The sequence below is a fragment of the Sceloporus undulatus genome, chromosome 6, assembly GCF_019175285.1.
Source record: "Sceloporus undulatus isolate JIND9_A2432 ecotype Alabama chromosome 6, SceUnd_v1.1, whole genome shotgun sequence".
In the NCBI taxonomy this organism is placed as follows: domain Eukaryota; kingdom Metazoa; phylum Chordata; class Lepidosauria; order Squamata; family Phrynosomatidae; genus Sceloporus; species Sceloporus undulatus.
The window spans coordinates 158,198,827-158,216,027 of NC_056527.1; the positions used below are offsets into that span (position 1 = coordinate 158,198,827).

Genomic DNA, 17,201 nt, shown 5'->3' on the forward strand with positions numbered 1-17,201 from the left:
ACAACAGAGAAATGATTCTTTGTTAATTTTCTTCTCAAAGGAAGCATGACTAATATTAGCACTTTTCTTCCCAGTGCAAGAAAGTCTTCAAAAGCCACACTGTTTTTGAAACAGATTCGCAGCACAAATTTGCACATGGTTGTTTTGTACAGAAAACAGCATTTTGTGTGTAGGACATAGCATTTTTTCTGCACAGAATATATATATATATATATATATATATATATTCCACAGAAATATTTTTGGGTTTATATAAAATGTTGTTTTCTCCTCGAAACAACTATGTGTAATTTTCTCACTGCTTGAAAAACATGCATTTGACCATTTCTTCAATATTTTCAAATATTGTTTCCATATCCAAGCTGATCTGAGTCTGGTCACTGGCTGGATGCCAACACATCCCATTTTAAGATTTGAAGTCATGAGATGGAGAAGCTCTGTTAAAAACATTGACCTGATCAGGAGTTTGCTTGCAAAGAGCAGAATGGGGCACAAATGCAGTGAAAGAAATTGTATGCATTTGTGATGATGTGTAATACTGTTCTGGGAGTTTGAACTATCTAATACATGTCACATTGGCTCTAACAGGTCTTCCTGGGCTTGATGGATTGCCTGGTTTTAATGGATCAGATGGGATTCCTGGAATACCAGGGCAAAAAGGAGATCCTGGAAAAAGAGGAAAAATCGGTATATTCTATTATTGAATTTATTATTATTATTATTATTATTATTATTATTATTATTATTTCTTCTTTCCTTCAGTTAGTCTCAAAGGTACTACAAGATCTCTCTACATACTGATTCCACATACTAACATGGCTATATCTTTGAATACTAAGAAACACTATCAGTGAGTTGTAAAGATGTGTTACAGGATACCAACAAAAACAACAGGACCTATGCACATCTATCACTTTTTTGGGCCCCCTACATAGTAACGTAACCCCTAACTAGATATGGATATTATGGAACTGCCCAATTCTAATTCCCAGAGATATAACTCCACTTACATATGCCCCCAAAAGGATTCAGGCCAATGTTTTTAAACAAACTGATTTTTCACAAAATTCCAGAATGTGGAAAGTCATCCAAAAATGTGAAAGCACTCACATAATGTGTTGAGACATGTCAAGACACACATCCTTGCCATGGACAAAAATTTGTGAATTTTCATTATATCCCTAATTGTAGCACAGGAGAGAGAGGGATGATAGCAGTTGCAATCCACTGACATCTGGAAGACCACAAGTTGGCAAGGTAATGTTTTCAGAAAACAAGTGCAAGTGTACATAGGATGGCACCGTGGTCTGAAACTCAACATCCATTTGATTTGAGCTGTGTATTTCCAGAAGGAGAGAACTTGATTGTGTAATTTATTCTCCATTTATTCTCCATTGCATCTCACATGTGGCATTTTATTTTTCCATCCTCTGTTTGCAGGACCCAAAGGAGACCCTGGAGAGAAAGGTGAAAAGGGGGATCCTGGTGAAATTGGATTACCTGGGAAAGAAGGGATGAGAGGAGAAAAAGGTTCCCGGGGGCCCAAAGGTGACAAAGGAAAGGCAAACAATGAAGTAATCACAGAAGGTGAGATCAGAATAGGCTCAGAAAAAAGCAGGTAGGGGAATAAAATGTTAAATTGAAGAAATCCACATAAGTGATGCTGTTCCAGTTAAGAATATTTGCAGTCTTTGCTTCTGTTTTAATCATTGTGTGCAGTGTAAAATCTCCTTTGGTATTTCCTCCATGGTTGATCAGTTTCAGATGCAAAAGAAAATGGGTCCATCTGCTAAAAATTAAAGAACAGAATGCCTCTGAATACATGTAAAGTGCAGGAGATTCTGATTGGTATCAGAATCAAGCTCACAAGTCCTTTAATGTACAAATCTGTTCCTGTTTCTGTTGCCCCAAGACTTATTTTTTAACAATTAACTTTTGGAGGAGCAGGAGGGAAAAGAGTTTTTAAAAATTCTCTTATGTTAAAATACAAAGAGGTACTGATCCATGTTGCAAGTGCTGCAAACTACCTGGAGATCAGGCAATAGATCCTGATTTACTTCCTGCTCATTGTTGATATAAACGGTTCTGCATATGAAAGCTGCAGTCTGTGGATTCTGTAGTAGTAGTATTGAAATCTCTAGGAATGTTACATTCTTCCAGAAAAGGTGGGTTATGGATCACAAAGGGCCCGAACAGACAGGCCAAAATAAAGCTGCTTTGGGTCACTTTGGAGGTATGCTGTTTAAATGACACACACACATCTTAAGAGGCCAGAAGCTACGCCAGAGCGGTGCTTCACTCCTTAGGACTAGAGCATGGCTTTGGTGCGGCTTCTGGCCTATTAGGACACATGTGTCATTTAAACAGTGCACTTCCAAAGTGACCTGAAGCAGCTTTATTTTGGCCTGTCTGTTCAGGCCCAAAGTTAATATTGACTATGTTTAAATATGGAATTAAAATTTGAAAAAAAAATCCCTCTCAATAGTAGGATCGGTTTGGAAAAAAAACCAGTCTTGCTTTGATGATAGAACCTTGTAATGTTCATCATTCTGACAGAAATGCACTGGCACAGAGTCACTCTTTATCTTGTGTTCTGTTATAATCTTAGGGGCAAAGGGGGAGCCAGGACCCCCCGGTCCCCCAGGACCTCCAGGACCTCCAGGTCCCCCAGGAAAGCGCAAAGCAAAACCCCAAGTGGAGGAGAAAATGTATAATGCTGAGTGTACAGGTAAGTGTTTCTCAATGTTGTACTGCAATGGAGAAAAAAGTGTGGCCCTTGTGTTGTGGTAGCACAATGCCAGCATCCCTCACTGTTGGTTGTGGTGGCTGGTGATGATGGGAGATGGAGTCTAGCAATATCTAGAGCAGCGGTCCCCAAACTGTGCCCTTCAAGAGATTTTGGACTTCAGCTCCCAGATGCCTCAGCCATGTTGGCTAATGGTCTTGAGATTCTGGGATCTGAAGTCCAAAATCTCTTAAAAGGCACAGTTTGGGGACCACTGATCTAGAGGGATAGCCATCCCTGTTGTAGTATCATGGTTATTCATGTTTGTTCAGAAGTACATCTCATTATGTTCAGTGGGTTGTATCCCCAGGACTGCAGCCTAAGTTATGAGTACTTGGCTTGCATCCCATTTTTAACACAAACTCACTTGCTAGTCTTGGGCAATCTAATTTTTTTCACAGCTTCAATCCCACCATCTGTAGTATAGGAGATAATGACACTTATTCACTTTGTGGAGTTGTTGTAAGCTTTGCTTCTATTTGTATTTAAATAGCATACTTTTCAGGCCTGCTTTTCAGCTTCATAATAGCTGAAACATTATGCTTTTGTGTATTTCTCTGCTTTCTGCTTGACCGCATTGGAAGCTGCTAACACGAAAACCAAAATTTACCTTCTGTTAGCTCTTGTGTGCCTAAATACCCTAAAGGCACCCGATCCCATCTGATCTTGGAAGCTAAACAGGATGAGCCCAAGTTAGTACTTGGATGGGAAAACCCTATGAAATTTATAGCGTCACAAACAGGTGATTTGGAGGCAGATGCCTTCATACACATACATACACATACACACACAGCTCTTTTCTGCTTGCCTGCCTTCAGGCCTTTGAAGAGTGCTCTCATCTCTGCCTTTTCAGCTTTTTCTTCTCCAGGGTCTTGCAAAGGGCCAGTGAAATGAAATGAAAGTATTTTATTTCATCCCACCTTTTCCTCTTACTCTGCTTTACTCCTTGAACATGGAATCAAAGCAGTTGTTGGAGCACTTTTGTGGGAGATTAAGCACAGCCGTGTAAACATGCACACAGAGATAGGAGTTCAGGGAGCAAGGGCAGATTATGTTGGCTTGTGCAGAAAAGCAAAGATTTGCCGTTAGTGCCAAGGTTGTGTTTAAATTAAAAACTCCATTGGTGGTCTTAGGCAGCCCTTGTCTCAGCAAATATAACTCTTTCTTAATATCTAAGGACATTCTACACTGTAGCATCTTGATCATGCTTAGGATGAATTGGACTGTGATTTTGGATGACATACAAAATTGTTGATCATAGAACCATAGAAATGCATGTGGTGGCCATTTTTGTTGCCTATATAGTTCAGAGTCCACCAGCCTTAAATTCTTACTATTAACCAAAATCTACCACACTGGAACTCAATCCCATTACATCAAGCCCTGTCCTCTGGGCAGCAGGGAACAAGTTGTACCCTCTTCTATATGATGCTCCTGTAGGGAAATGAAGAGTGTGGTTTTATATGTCCTTGGGCTGCCCCAGAAATCTGATGGGTTTGAGAGTAGATTCCAGTTGAAATTTAAGAGAATGGTGGTGGGGTATTTCAGGTGGTCTTCAAGTAGAGGCTGAACTGTCATGTGTTGGGAGATGAAGTTTGTGATTTCTTGCACTGAGGAAGAAGATAGATGAGACAGCCCCCCAGATTCCCCCTTGTCTTGTGCCACAGTTTGAGAATGCTATTTTTTGGACTACAACTCCAAGAATCCTAGAGCCAGCATTATCCTTATGTTCAACTGGAATATGTCTTTCTGCAACATAAAGATATAAGAAATAAAAAATCATAGACTCACAGAGTTGGAGGAGACCACAAGGGCCATCCAGTCCAACCCCCTGCCATGCAGGGATAGCAATAGCAAGTACATTTCTATACCGCTTATCAGTGCACTTAAGCACTCCCTAAGCTGTTTACAATATATAAGCTAATTGCCCCCAACAAACTGGGTACTCTTTTTAGTGACCTCAGAAAGATGTAAGGCTAAGTTGACCCTGAGCCCCTGGCTGGGATTGAACTCACAATCTTGTGGTTTGCGAGTAAATGACTGCAGTACTGGCATTTAACCATTGCACCATCCGGGTTCAGGGATACACAATCAAAGCACTCCCAACAGATGGCTATCCAGCCTCTGTTTAAAAGCCTCCAAAGAAGGACATTCCATCGCACTGCAAGGCAACATATTCCACTGTGAAACAGCTTGTACTGTCAGGATGTTTCTCCTTATGTTTAGGTGGAATCTCTTTTCCTGTAGTTTGAATTCATTGCTTTGTGTCCTAGTCTCTGGAGCAGCAGAAAACAAACTTGCTCCATCCTCAGTATTACATCCCTCCAAATATTTAAACATGCAAATCATAACACTCCTTAACCTTCTCCAGGCTAAATATACCCAGCTCCCTAAGCTGCTCCTCATAGGACATGGTTTCCATTTTGCTCTAACATGCACCAACTTGACATTGATACCAGGGAAGATGCAGTTAAAGTGGAATAGCAGCACTATAAGAGTATAGTGCAGAAATCTAGCATGAAGCAGACAGTCTGTAGGTGCTTAGAAAGGGATGCTTATACTTATTTCCCAGCAGATAAGGTTGTAACATTGGGTTACTCTTCCCATTTACTCATTTGCTCCATTTCAGCAGTAGATCAAATTGTATAATTCTTTGCTGGAAATTTTCAAGTGAAGGATGATCAGAAACCTTGATCTGGATTTGGCCAACTAAGATCCTGTTTAACTCAGTTCTTTGCAGAGTTTGTAACTGTTACTTTTTCAGAAGAAAACTTCCAGTTGGGTGGTAGATTCTGGATATTGTACCGTAAACAGGGGAAAAAAAGGAACAATTAGAAGCTCTGATTATATCCACATTGACCACATGCAATATTTAATACTGGAACAAAAGCTTTGCCATTAAGTGTTGAGCTGATATGTGCCAACATCCTATTGGTGGAATAAGCCCCAGTTACATGGGCATGTAGACCTATGGGGGTGTTGTGAAAACAGGTATTTAGTACCTTTTTTCTGCAACAGTACTTTTTTCTGCACAAGAACATTTGTTGCAAACATTGCTCCATCTGATCAGAGAGCAGAGGTGAGTCTGAGGATGTTCTGACTACTCTCGAGAAACTGGGGACAAAGAATCTGGTTGGGTGAGAATCTGGTTGGGTGAAATGTACCAATTCAAGCTCTGAAGAGCACTGGCTGTTTGGAATCTAAGAGATTTGAACCCGTTAGGTGAATGAATGGACCCAGAGCCTTATGTCTTTGGGTGATGAAGTGGCTTGGGAGACAGTAGTTGTTGTTGTTGTTCTCCTGGGATAAGCAAGAGCAACTTCCACACCTCCTTCCAAAGCTGTAAGTGCACTCGACCAGTCTGCTACAGGCTTTGTCATGGTGTATATGTATGTGTTCAGCCTGGTGTAAAAAGCGTCTACTACTTTGGGCCAGTAAACTGAAAATCCCAGGGTTCCATAGGATGGAACCATGTTATTTAAAGTGGAATCATCGTGCTATAATTATGTTGTGTGAAACACCCTAGGAAACTACCAAGTCAGAAAAAAATAGCAAAAATTAAGCTTATGTTTTGGTATGGTACAGCCTGCAGGGACTGGCTGAAATGGCCCAAATGACAGCAGTCTTGGTGATGCGCCTTTCTTCTTTTTCCCTTTCTCCTAACACTAAAACAGGATGGAACCCTGCTCCCTTTTCACATTCCAGATGAGAGCAATGAGATACATGGTGTGTTGTGCCATCACTCTAAATTGGCTTTGCTTCCTTTCAGAGATCTTATAGCACTGGTTGTCATCAGCTAAGTGGTGTTATGATGCAGCAGAGTCTGCCCTACAGAATAATAACCTAAGTGTGGGGAATAGCTCTAACTGATGCCAGAGAGGCCAGGCAAAAAGATTTGAAAACAAAGCTTGACAGTGATGTCTCTCCCTCCCTTGTTTTCTCTTATTTCCTAGTTTCCTAGTCTCCAAAAAATGAAAATGTGTACTTCTGACTGTTAAGACTGTTAGCAGCTATGTCTCTTCTCTGTATATTCCTCTTGTGCTTAAATTATTTCTTTACCGATAGATATCCAACTACCTCTTGTTCATCCATGTCAGTTAAGAGCAATGTACATGCATTCCTCTTGCTAGCCTCAAATCTGCTCAGTTATGTTAATATAGCAACCTTGATACACTGTCAGACCATTCTTTTTAATCCCATAGACCATTTAACATCATCTGCAGATTTCTACACACTCCCATGGTCAATGATCTCTCCTCCCTTATCAATGGTGTTGCATTTCCATTCTGGTCTGAATTCCAAGCTCATCAAGAAAAGGACCCAGTGTGAATGCCACAAGAATGTTTCAATCCTACCGTACTATTTCTGGGACATGTCACCTTTTAGGTTAAGAAAGACCCCTTCTCTAATGATGAGCCTGTGAAGTGGGAACATGGCCCTCTTCCAGTGCTCAGAACAGAATGTGCCACTTCAAGGATGTTAGAGGAGAACATTGCTTCTGCCCTCTCCTCTTTGTACTATTTTGGGGGCTGCTTGATTAGCTTGCATGCAGAACTGGCGCCCCACTGCTTCCATCCCCTGCTGTGTCTAGCTTCTGTCTTATCTATTGAGAAGAAAAGGAGATAATTGGTGGTATAGAATATGAGCAGCCGTTTGCAAGGTAAGCCTTGGCTTCTGTGAGAAACCCAAATGCATGCTGTTATCTAAATCCATCTTATTTTTCAACATTCAGTGGAGGGTCCCAGGTTCAATCCCTGGAACCCCAGGTAGGGCTGGAAATGTCTGAGACACTGGGGAAGCCACTACCAATGGCTCAAGCCAGTGGTGAGCTGGAAGAGGCCCAATAAGACTGAAGTTGAATCCTGACAAGACAAAGGGCTTTCTGGATCAATGATTCCCCATGTCCAGGCAACCTGTTTTGGATGGGCTAGCAGTCCCCCAGAGAGAGCAGATACATAACTTGGGAGTATGCCTCAATTCAAAGCTGTCACTTGAAAGCAAGGTGTGCTTAGTAGTGAGGAATTCTTGTGGCTATCTACAGAGTGTTCCTACATTAGAATGCTATGATAACTTGCAGATAGGACCATTGCAATACACCTAGGTGGGACTTTCCTTGGTGATGTTCTGGAGGCTGCATCTGGAGTACAGGAATGGTGTCCATGTGGTGATGGGTCAGTAAGGACTGAACATGTAATTTCCATTTTTGAAATCTCTGCAATGAGCCACTGGGCTCAATGAGCCACTGGGTCAAATTCAAGATGTTAGTATTAACATACAAAGTCTTAAACAGCCTAAGTCCAAGATAATTAAAAGATTGACTGATCTAGCATCTATCCACCTGGAATGTAAAATGTAGTGGAGAGACTGTGGTGGTAAGACCCCAGAACAGAGAGGTCTTGCAGGGTTTTCTTGGCTGGATTGTACCTTGATTTAGAACTACCTTCCATTAGAGATGTCCTCCATGTTCCTGACTTGGGGTACCAGTTAAAACATACATATTTGTATAAGCTTTCTGGGAATAATGCAAATGATTAGTTGGTCTTTCAGTACTGCTTTTTAATTTTTAATGGCATTTCAGCAAATATTCATACATTTATGGCTTTAAATATTTGCAATTTTGCACTTTTAGTTCTGTGATTTTTAGATTTGTGATTTAGGTACTTCAGTAATTTGCCATTTTAATGGTATTAAGGTGAATTTCTTAGTTTCTCTGGGTTCTTATGAGGAAAGCTGAGAAATGACTCATACAAACACACGTTTTTGCAGATTTTTTCCAAAAAGAATTATCATTACCAATGACAAACAAACAAACAAACACATCTCATGGCTATTTTCTTGATACAGTGTCCTGATGTGTTGAGACACCCTTTCTTGTTGGGGATCAAAATAAATTTGTGGGTATAATTTATATCTTTGTCCTAAGCAAAATATAGTTAAGGCAGTTTTCCCCACCTCACCTTCTTTGCTTGCACTTGGGCAATAGTTGAACTTGAGCATTTGAGGACAGGGCTTAGCTTGGCAAACTAAACCATGGTTTCACTGTATGCCTGAAATCAAACCATGGCTAACTGATATGGACTAGCAGTCAGTGATTTTTATGTCTGGTGGTTTGTTTTATCCTGGGCTTTAGTCTGAACTTTAAAAGAAGTGTCCAAAGTGTTGAACCTATTTTGAGGATAGGGTTCAGCATCTTGGATTTGCAGTTCAGAATAAAACCTGGAGTGGAACTGGCAATGCATTTACTGTGAACAAACTGTAGAATTCAAGGCCAATATGAACCTTACTTCAAAAATATAACCATGTTAGTCTGTAGAATCAGTACTGTATATGGAGATATCTTGTAGCACCTTTGAGATTAACTGAAAGAAAGAAATTGGCAGCACAAGCTTTCATAGACTTCAGTCTACTTCCTCAGGTGCATTTGGTGAAAGTAGGAGTCTACGAAAGCTCATGCTGCCAATTTCTTTCAGTGAGTCTCAAAGGTGCTACAATATCTCTCCACATACAGTACTGATTCTACAAACTAACATGGCTATATCTTTGAATTCTTACTTTTTTCAGTTATGAAGCACATCCAGAAGAAGGAGCTAGGCTCTTTTAAAATCAGTGTGCTTCACTCTGTGTTGGATTGGGGCCATTTTCTACATTTCTTCCCCTCTCATCAGCACATGTTCAATTGCCCTTGGTTATTAGCTTTAAAAAATATTCATTTAATACTAGCAATGTAATTTTCAATCAAACAAACAAAAAACCATATAAAACATAATATCGCTCTGGCCTTCCCCCCTAATCCTATCAGTAATGAAAAGACAAATAAAAAGGGAATATATTTTATTTATTTATTTATTTTATTTCAAGGCTTTATATCCCGCCTTTCTCCCACAGTGGGATTTACGTTCATATTATGCTACCATTACAGATCTGCCTAAATACTCCTACTAGAATTCAAAAATATAGCTGTGTTAGTCTGTAGAATCAGTATCTAGAGAGATCTTGTAGCACCTTTGAGACTAACTAGACTTAAGTAGACTTTCGTGGACTTAAGAAAGAAGCTGATAGCATGAGCTTTCATAGACTTAAGTCTACGAAAGATCATGCTGCCAACCTCTTTCTTTAGTTAGTCTCAAAGGTGCTACAAGATCTCTCCACATACTCCTGCTAGAATTACTAATAAGCATAACCATAGATTATTACATAGTTAGGTTTCTTATAGCTTTGATACTCAAACTATTCTTTGATACTCAAGTATTCTAGTAGGTAAGTGGTGCTCAATGTGCACAGGTTATTTTTCATTCCTTTTATGAACATGAATGTATTCTGGCCAGAATCATGCTAGTATGGGACATACATGTTAAGTTAATATATGAAATCATCTGGGCGTTTTTATCCAAAGCACAACACTTAGAGAAACGCTAAGGCAAATCTATTGTGGGGTTTTCTTGGCAAGATTAACTCAAAGGTCACCTCATGGGTTTTCATGGCTTGGCAGGGATTTGAAACCTGGTCTGTCAGAGTCCTAGTTGAATACTGGAACAACTGCACTACATTGGTTCTCCCTATGTAACTCAACCTGGAGAGATATACCCTACAGAATCACAGTGATGGATCTTGGCCTCTCCGTGGTGTGACAAAGGAAACTGTTCTGGGTGACACCAATTTAACAACACCATTGAGTTGTAGTTAAACTGAAATTGCCCCTTCACCCTGAAATAGTAAGCCTTATCTCAAGTGCTGCACATACTTGTGATTTTCAGACAGATGGCAATATCGTTCAGTGATCTCCAGGCCTTGGTTGAATGCCAGCAGAAAACATAATTGGCCTTAGACTTTCTGTTCCTTTCTGTTAAAAGTTATTCCTAAACACAAATCCTGGTCTTGGCTACTCGCGAATGCCAGCACGGTCCTTGACTGTTCCACACAAAGAGATAAAATGCCGTTTGAGGGTGCTACTGGTACTTTTTGGAAATGAACTGGAGAAAAAGTGTGCATGTGTGTCAGAGACTAGAAACATCGGCTGAGATTCTATAAGCTACTTAGTTAAGTATACTCAGCTAAGTAGCATCTCCTGGTCTGATGCACCCAGTTGCTGTAAGTGATAGGGGTCACTGTTGACTGGGGTGCAGCAGACTGATGTTTGCAGCCAGAAGCCAGTCCCAGCCTGATCACCCTGGAGCCACAGCAAACACATGCCATGGCCCCGAGGGTGCCTCCTGCCGTGGTCCCAAAAAATGCAAATGAGATCTGCTCCCTTTGGGGTCAGTTTTGGGCTGCCTTGGGCAGCCCTGGCACAGCCCTAGCATGGCTCTAGGGTGGCTTCTTGGGACTCGGGGGGTAAGCATTGTGTAAACGTCATACCCCTGGAGTGTCCAGAAGCTGCCCCCATGTCTCGGTCTGTTTGAGGCCTTAGTCATAGTGACACCTAAAATGACTCTTATTGCTGCTGCAATAAGTGTGTGCATGTGTGTGGCGGCTTGTTGGTTATGATTATGATACTGGCTGAGATCTTGTATCAAAGAGTGGGAGCATAATGTTACATTCCCATGGGGTTCTGCAATGATTGTGCAATGTCATTGAATTATGATCTTGCATGATTGGATGTGCAACCATATTTTCCATGGGCACTGGCATGTGCAAGACACAAGGCTGGAGCTCTGTTGGGAATGTATGCATGTATTATTATTATTATTATTATTATTATTATTATTATTATTATTATTTATATAGCACTGTAGATTTGCACAGCACTGTACATAAAACAATAAATATATAAGAGTAAGCCTGCCTATGACATACAATCTAAGAAATAATAGGATAATACATATAAAATACATAGCAATACAGAAAATGGTTCAATAAAACAGGCAATAAAAAGTACATCAAATAGCAGGTGACAATCATGCAATGCGTGGGAACGCTTCTCTGAACAGGATGGTCTTCAACTCCATTTTGAAGGTGGTTAAAGAAGTGATGGCCCACTGTATAAGTGTCTCTTACCATTGTGGATGTCTTTTTCTGGGCATTGTAGGAGTTAGCCCTCCTCTGCAACTCCCAAAGCCTCCGGCCAACTTAGTGTGAAGCCCCTGAAGCCACCCTGTATGGCCATTCCATGCAGATTAGAAAGAGAAACAGCAGAATTGGACCTCATCTTTAGACTGCAGTCCCTCAGCAATGAATTGAACATTGCTGGCACACTACACACATTTCAACACTATCTGATCCCATCCTCATGGGGGTGCCCTACACTCATCTATTCTCTTCACCTACAGGCTAGTTTGCCATGCGCAACAGGTCCAGCCACTACATTTCCACACACAAAGGCTAGTTCCCAATGCCTTTGTTCACAAAGAACCATCCTTAAGACTGGATTTGTCATTTCATTTCCATACACAAAGGATTTTGAATTTGAATTGACATTCTCGCATACCAATGGCATATATGTGTGTGTATGTGTGTGTGTGTGTGTATGTATGTATGTATGTGTATGTCTGTCCCTGGCTTCCACTCCACCATATGCTTCTGAGGAAGTAAACTTTAGTATATGAAAGCTCATGCTGCCAATTTCTTTATTTCAGTTAGTCTCAAAGGTGCTCCAAGATCTCTCTACATACTGTTCATTGGATGATGCTTTGCTTTCTGAGTTTGCACAGGAGCTGGCTGAGGAAGGAAAATACTTGGTTATGATGTTCATATGGGCTGTACCATATTGTTTCAATTAGCTATGCAGCCACACATGCATACAAACATAAGTGCATAACTACACATATACATTTGCACAGGATTTTAAAAAAAATGTCTGAATCTGATGCTGATGTCCAGTGAATTTTTTAATCTATTCTGCTGCTTCTGCTGTCTACATTTACATTTTATAAAATGTAAACTTCCTTTGAAGCCATTAAAAGATGGGGTAGAAATGTTTTAAACAAACAAACAAATGTGTTTGTGTATGTGATTTAAAGAAAGAAGTGCTTGAAACAGCAAGTTTAATCAATGAGTTATATTTTCTCTCTTACTTTTAAATTGTTTTTAAAATTAAGATTACCTTTCAAATACTTATTTTTATTTCTCTCTCCCTCTCCTTCTGATGATTTTAGGGGAAACATGTACTATCCCAAATGATGATACTCTGATGGGAAAAGCCAAAGGGAGGGCACACCTCTATCAGCACAGAAAACCAGGTAATCTGTAATAAGATTGTTCTAAATAATTGTTTTCATACCCCCCCAAAAAAACCCCCACCACTTGGTTGTGCTAACATTGTTTCTCATTGCTAGAGTGTATCATCAAATCCATTGGAAGCCCTAATGAGATTATACAATTAAAGCAAAGCTATGGAGCGTGGATGATGGATCTTTCAAACAGAAGTGATGAAACAATTTGGATTGCAGAGCATTTTACAGGTAAATTCAGGATCCATAGGCCCCCCACAGCTATGAAATAGATTGGCTGATCTTGCCTCCCTACAAACTTACAGTTTGCAATGAATGGGACTGGGGAGATCCATGAGCTATTTCACACTACACAAATATAGCACTTCAATTCAACTTTGACCATCATGGTTTTATTCTTTGGATCCCTGGGATTTGTTATTTGGGGAGGCACTACAGCTCTATGGTTGAGAATTCTAAATACACCATGAAACTACAAATCCTAGGATTCCATAGGATGGAGCCATGATATTAAAGTGAAATGAACGTATTATGCTTGTGTAGCGTGAAGTGGCCCCATATGTGCTGCCTCAGGGCTCATAGGATACTATAAGACATACACGTTCATAGCTTTACTGGTTGTTTGCATAAAAAACAATCAGCAAGATTCTAAGAACATTTTATAAATCAATAGATTTTATTTGGCATAAGCTTTTTTTGTGGACTGTCTTCCTATTTTGTGCAGGTAGAAATGTAGTAGCAACCATTCTCTGCCTGTATGGACTTGGGAAGAGTAGAGAGGGTTCTTTATGACTGGGCACCTTGGCATGTGCCAGTGCAGTGTGTGTTCTAGCAATCCTCTCATTAAAAGCCTATTTGTCACCTGCTATTGTTAGCTTACTATATAAAAGAAAGGATAGGGTCTGAAGGAGAGGGCCTTCTCTGTGTCTGCCCCTAAACTCAGGAACTCCGTCTTAGGGAGCCAAGACTGGTTGTTCTTTCATCAGTGGGAAGATGATGGTCTTCCCATTCCACTAAAGCAGTGTGATTATTTTCACATTTATTTATTTTATTTCATCTCTTTATTTCCTTTGTATTCTGCCTTCTTCCCAGAAAGCCCAAGGTGGCTTCCAAAGAGAATCAATTAAAATACCTTAATAAGATTTTAAACACAATTAAAATTCCCCCTATTTAACAATGTAAAATCATTTATCAACCCAAAAAAAGTCTTTAAAAATAAATAAAAGACAGATCTCAATTAAAAAAAAATCTCCTGCTTACCCATTATAGTCAGCCCTCCATATCAATGGATTTTTATCCACGGATTCAAGCATCCACAGTTCGAAAATATTTTAATAATAACTGCTGATTCCACAGGTCTTTTCTAGTTAGGAGTAACCAACAGGATTCAGGCTCTCATGTTTGACTTGATCAGTAAAGGCTGAGGACTGAAATTTCATGGTCAACTTAACTTTCAGAACTCATTGCCAAATCTGCATCAACTCTTGTTGTTGCTGTGTGCCTTCAAGTTGTTTCTGACCTATGGCAACCCTAAGGTGATTCTATCATGGTATTTTCTTGGCAAGATTTGTTCAGAGGGGGTTTGCCTCTGCCTCCTTTTGAGGCTAAGAAAGAAAGACATGTCCAAAGTCACCCAGGGGGTTTCCATGGCCAACTGGAATTCAAACCCTGGTTTCCAGAGCTGTATTCCAGTGATCAAACTAGTACGCCACATTGGTTGCTCTAAAAATGTTTTATTTGCATGACTCAAGAAAGTCTGGATAGTTCCTTGAATGCAAAAGCCAAACTGCTTTCTTCTCTGAACAGGCCATATAGTAAAGGAATTTAAAGATCTTGCTGCACTACGGAACAACAGCTACAACATCACAGAGCTCCCGTGGTCATATTATGGATGTGGTCACGCTGTCTATGATAATGCTCTGTACTATCAACGCGTAGGACGGAACATCATTGTGAAGTAAGTAGATAAGCTGCAGGGGAGCTTGTGTGGAGGGTTCACCAGTGGACTAGTAGATTCTACAACTGACCATCACTACCAGGGGAGATGCAATGGAGACACTGGTAGATACATTAGAGCAGCCATTTTTGCACAGAACCGTTTCCATATGTGAATCTGTATAAAACCAGCAAGGCCCTCTCAGTTTTTGTAAACAACCATGTTTTTATTGGTGCTAGAATAACAGCAATGTTGACACCAAGCGGGTGTCATATGGGAGGAGTATCTGCTGGATTGCCCCAGCAAAGAAGACCCTTGTCAGGAATGCCTTACCTGGGAATTTCCTGGATCAGCAGTGTCTTGGACTAGACTATAGGTTGGAAAAAGTGACTTTTGGGAGGCTACAACTGCTGGCTTGGGGAATCTGCCAAAAAACAGATTCAAGAAAGTAATTGATTGATTGTGTATGTGTGAGTGTGTGCATACATGTGTGTATGTGCACACACTTCCTCAGCTTTGGACAAGATAACTTTTGACATTGCTTTGCTCTGTGATACTGTGATCATTAACCTGTGCCAAGTACTGCTATTCACTCAGCAACTCTGTGCTTTCATGACATTAAAGGAAATGATCTAGTCCACAAGTGGGCAAACTATGGCTCCTAGGTCACCATGTAGCTTCCAGACCTTATTACCAGCCCTCCTTACCAGCCCTTGAAACTCCTTACCAGTCCCCTACATTTGCAAATTTTGGTGTGATTTTCAGGCAATTTCTGCCATCCGGAAATTCCCAAATGTGTGAAAACACACGAAACCATCCCCACAAGGGCACCTGAACTCCGCAGTACTCTCCAAAATACTTCCATTTTCCTCTGCTGTCCTTCTCAAAATAATGACAAGAAGTGAAATCCCTTCCTGCCACCATTTTGAGAAGAGCTACAGAGGAAAATTGAGGTATTTGGGCTTGCTGTGTGTGGAAGGGTGTAGCCTGTAGGGGCACAGAGGGCACCCTTTCTTGATCTAGTTCTTTTACTACATCTTCTTGATGCCCTTCTGGTAAGGGAACTGGATTTCTCTTCTTTGTTCAGCAACAGATGTTCATGTTGCAACAGTGGATCACCACATGTACGCATCTGTTGGGATATAATGGGGGGAAATGCTTAAAGAGGCAAGGATACAGCCTGAAAAGAGCAACCAGGAGGGGAACAGGAGAACCAAGTTCTGTGTGGAATGGTTTAGCAAAGTTTAAGGAGAGACCACAATCTTTAAATATCTAAATGACTGTCATGTGGAAAGATAGGACATGCCTGTCCTCTGTATCCAGAGGACAGTATAAAACCCAATAGGTGGAAGGAAAGTAGATCTTGGTTGAACACTAGGACATGCTTCCTAATTGTAAGAGCTGTTCAGCAGTTGAGCAGATCACTTCTGGTGGTGGTGCTTTTAGAAGCTGGATGATCATTTGTTGGGGTTTTAGCTTTATCTTGTGTTGGAGAGGCTGCTGAGCAGAATGATGGAAGATTCCTCCACTTCTGTGGATGCTCAGATGTGTTCCAGTCACAAGGACTCATTCTGACGATTTGGATATGCCAAAGAGCCATTGCTGTTGTACATATATCTGTCTTAACAACTAAAATGTGAGCTTACTTAGCCATCATCCAGACACGGATGTTTAACAACTTGATAAAGAATTCTCTGTTTCCCCTCTTCTTATTTTTCCACTAAGCGGAGAAAATGAGATAAATTGGTCTGTTGCTTCCATTTCCATCTTGTTGTCTTTTCTACACCGTTTCACATTTCTATAAAGTGTCCCATCCCAGCCACCCCTTTCCTAACCCCTTCTCTCTTCTCTCTGCAGAAAACCTGACTTACATTTGCAGCTCATTTTCTTTGTGAATGCCATTTCACAATTACTTAATTTAAATCCCATTCTGGTACATGGCAGTAGCCCATCTGTGTGTTGTTGGATTTCATTGTGTGGGAGCTGGAGTGGGAGACCATGAGATCACAGTCATTGCTTGCTTGGGATGGTTCGCGACAAGGTTGTGAGAGCCAGCTGAATTCTGCTTTGCTTCTGCAGCCTTCTGGCTTCCCTCTTAGCTCTTGATCTGTGAGCCAACAATAACATCCGCCTTTGAAAGCAGGTGCAAGGTTTTCCTTTGTGTAACCCTCAGAAAAGGAGCCAAACCACAGGAATAAAAGAGGTTCCTGGGATCAGAACTGCTTCCCTTAAAGCCACTCCCAGGTCCTTGGCATAAAACATAAGGGAGCTTAGGAAAATTACTTTTTGTGGACTAGAACTCCTAGAATTGGAA

The 17,201-nt window shown here is 40.7% G+C and overlaps 1 protein-coding gene across 1 annotated transcript in view; it reads left to right on the top strand.

Annotated features, from left to right (window-relative positions):
• The window catches only part of GLDN (gliomedin), a 38,308-nt gene that overhangs the window by 18,957 nt on the left and 2,150 nt on the right, over positions 1-17,201 (top strand). Inside the window, exons 4-9 of the mRNA XM_042475000.1 lie at positions 589-687; positions 1,441-1,587; positions 2,609-2,728; positions 12,877-12,960; positions 13,057-13,182; positions 14,758-14,908. Coding sequence (XP_042330934.1) covers positions 589-687; positions 1,441-1,587; positions 2,609-2,728; positions 12,877-12,960; positions 13,057-13,182; positions 14,758-14,908 — 727 coding nt within the window. The remainder of the gene's footprint in view (positions 1-588; positions 688-1,440; positions 1,588-2,608; positions 2,729-12,876; positions 12,961-13,056; positions 13,183-14,757; positions 14,909-17,201) is intronic.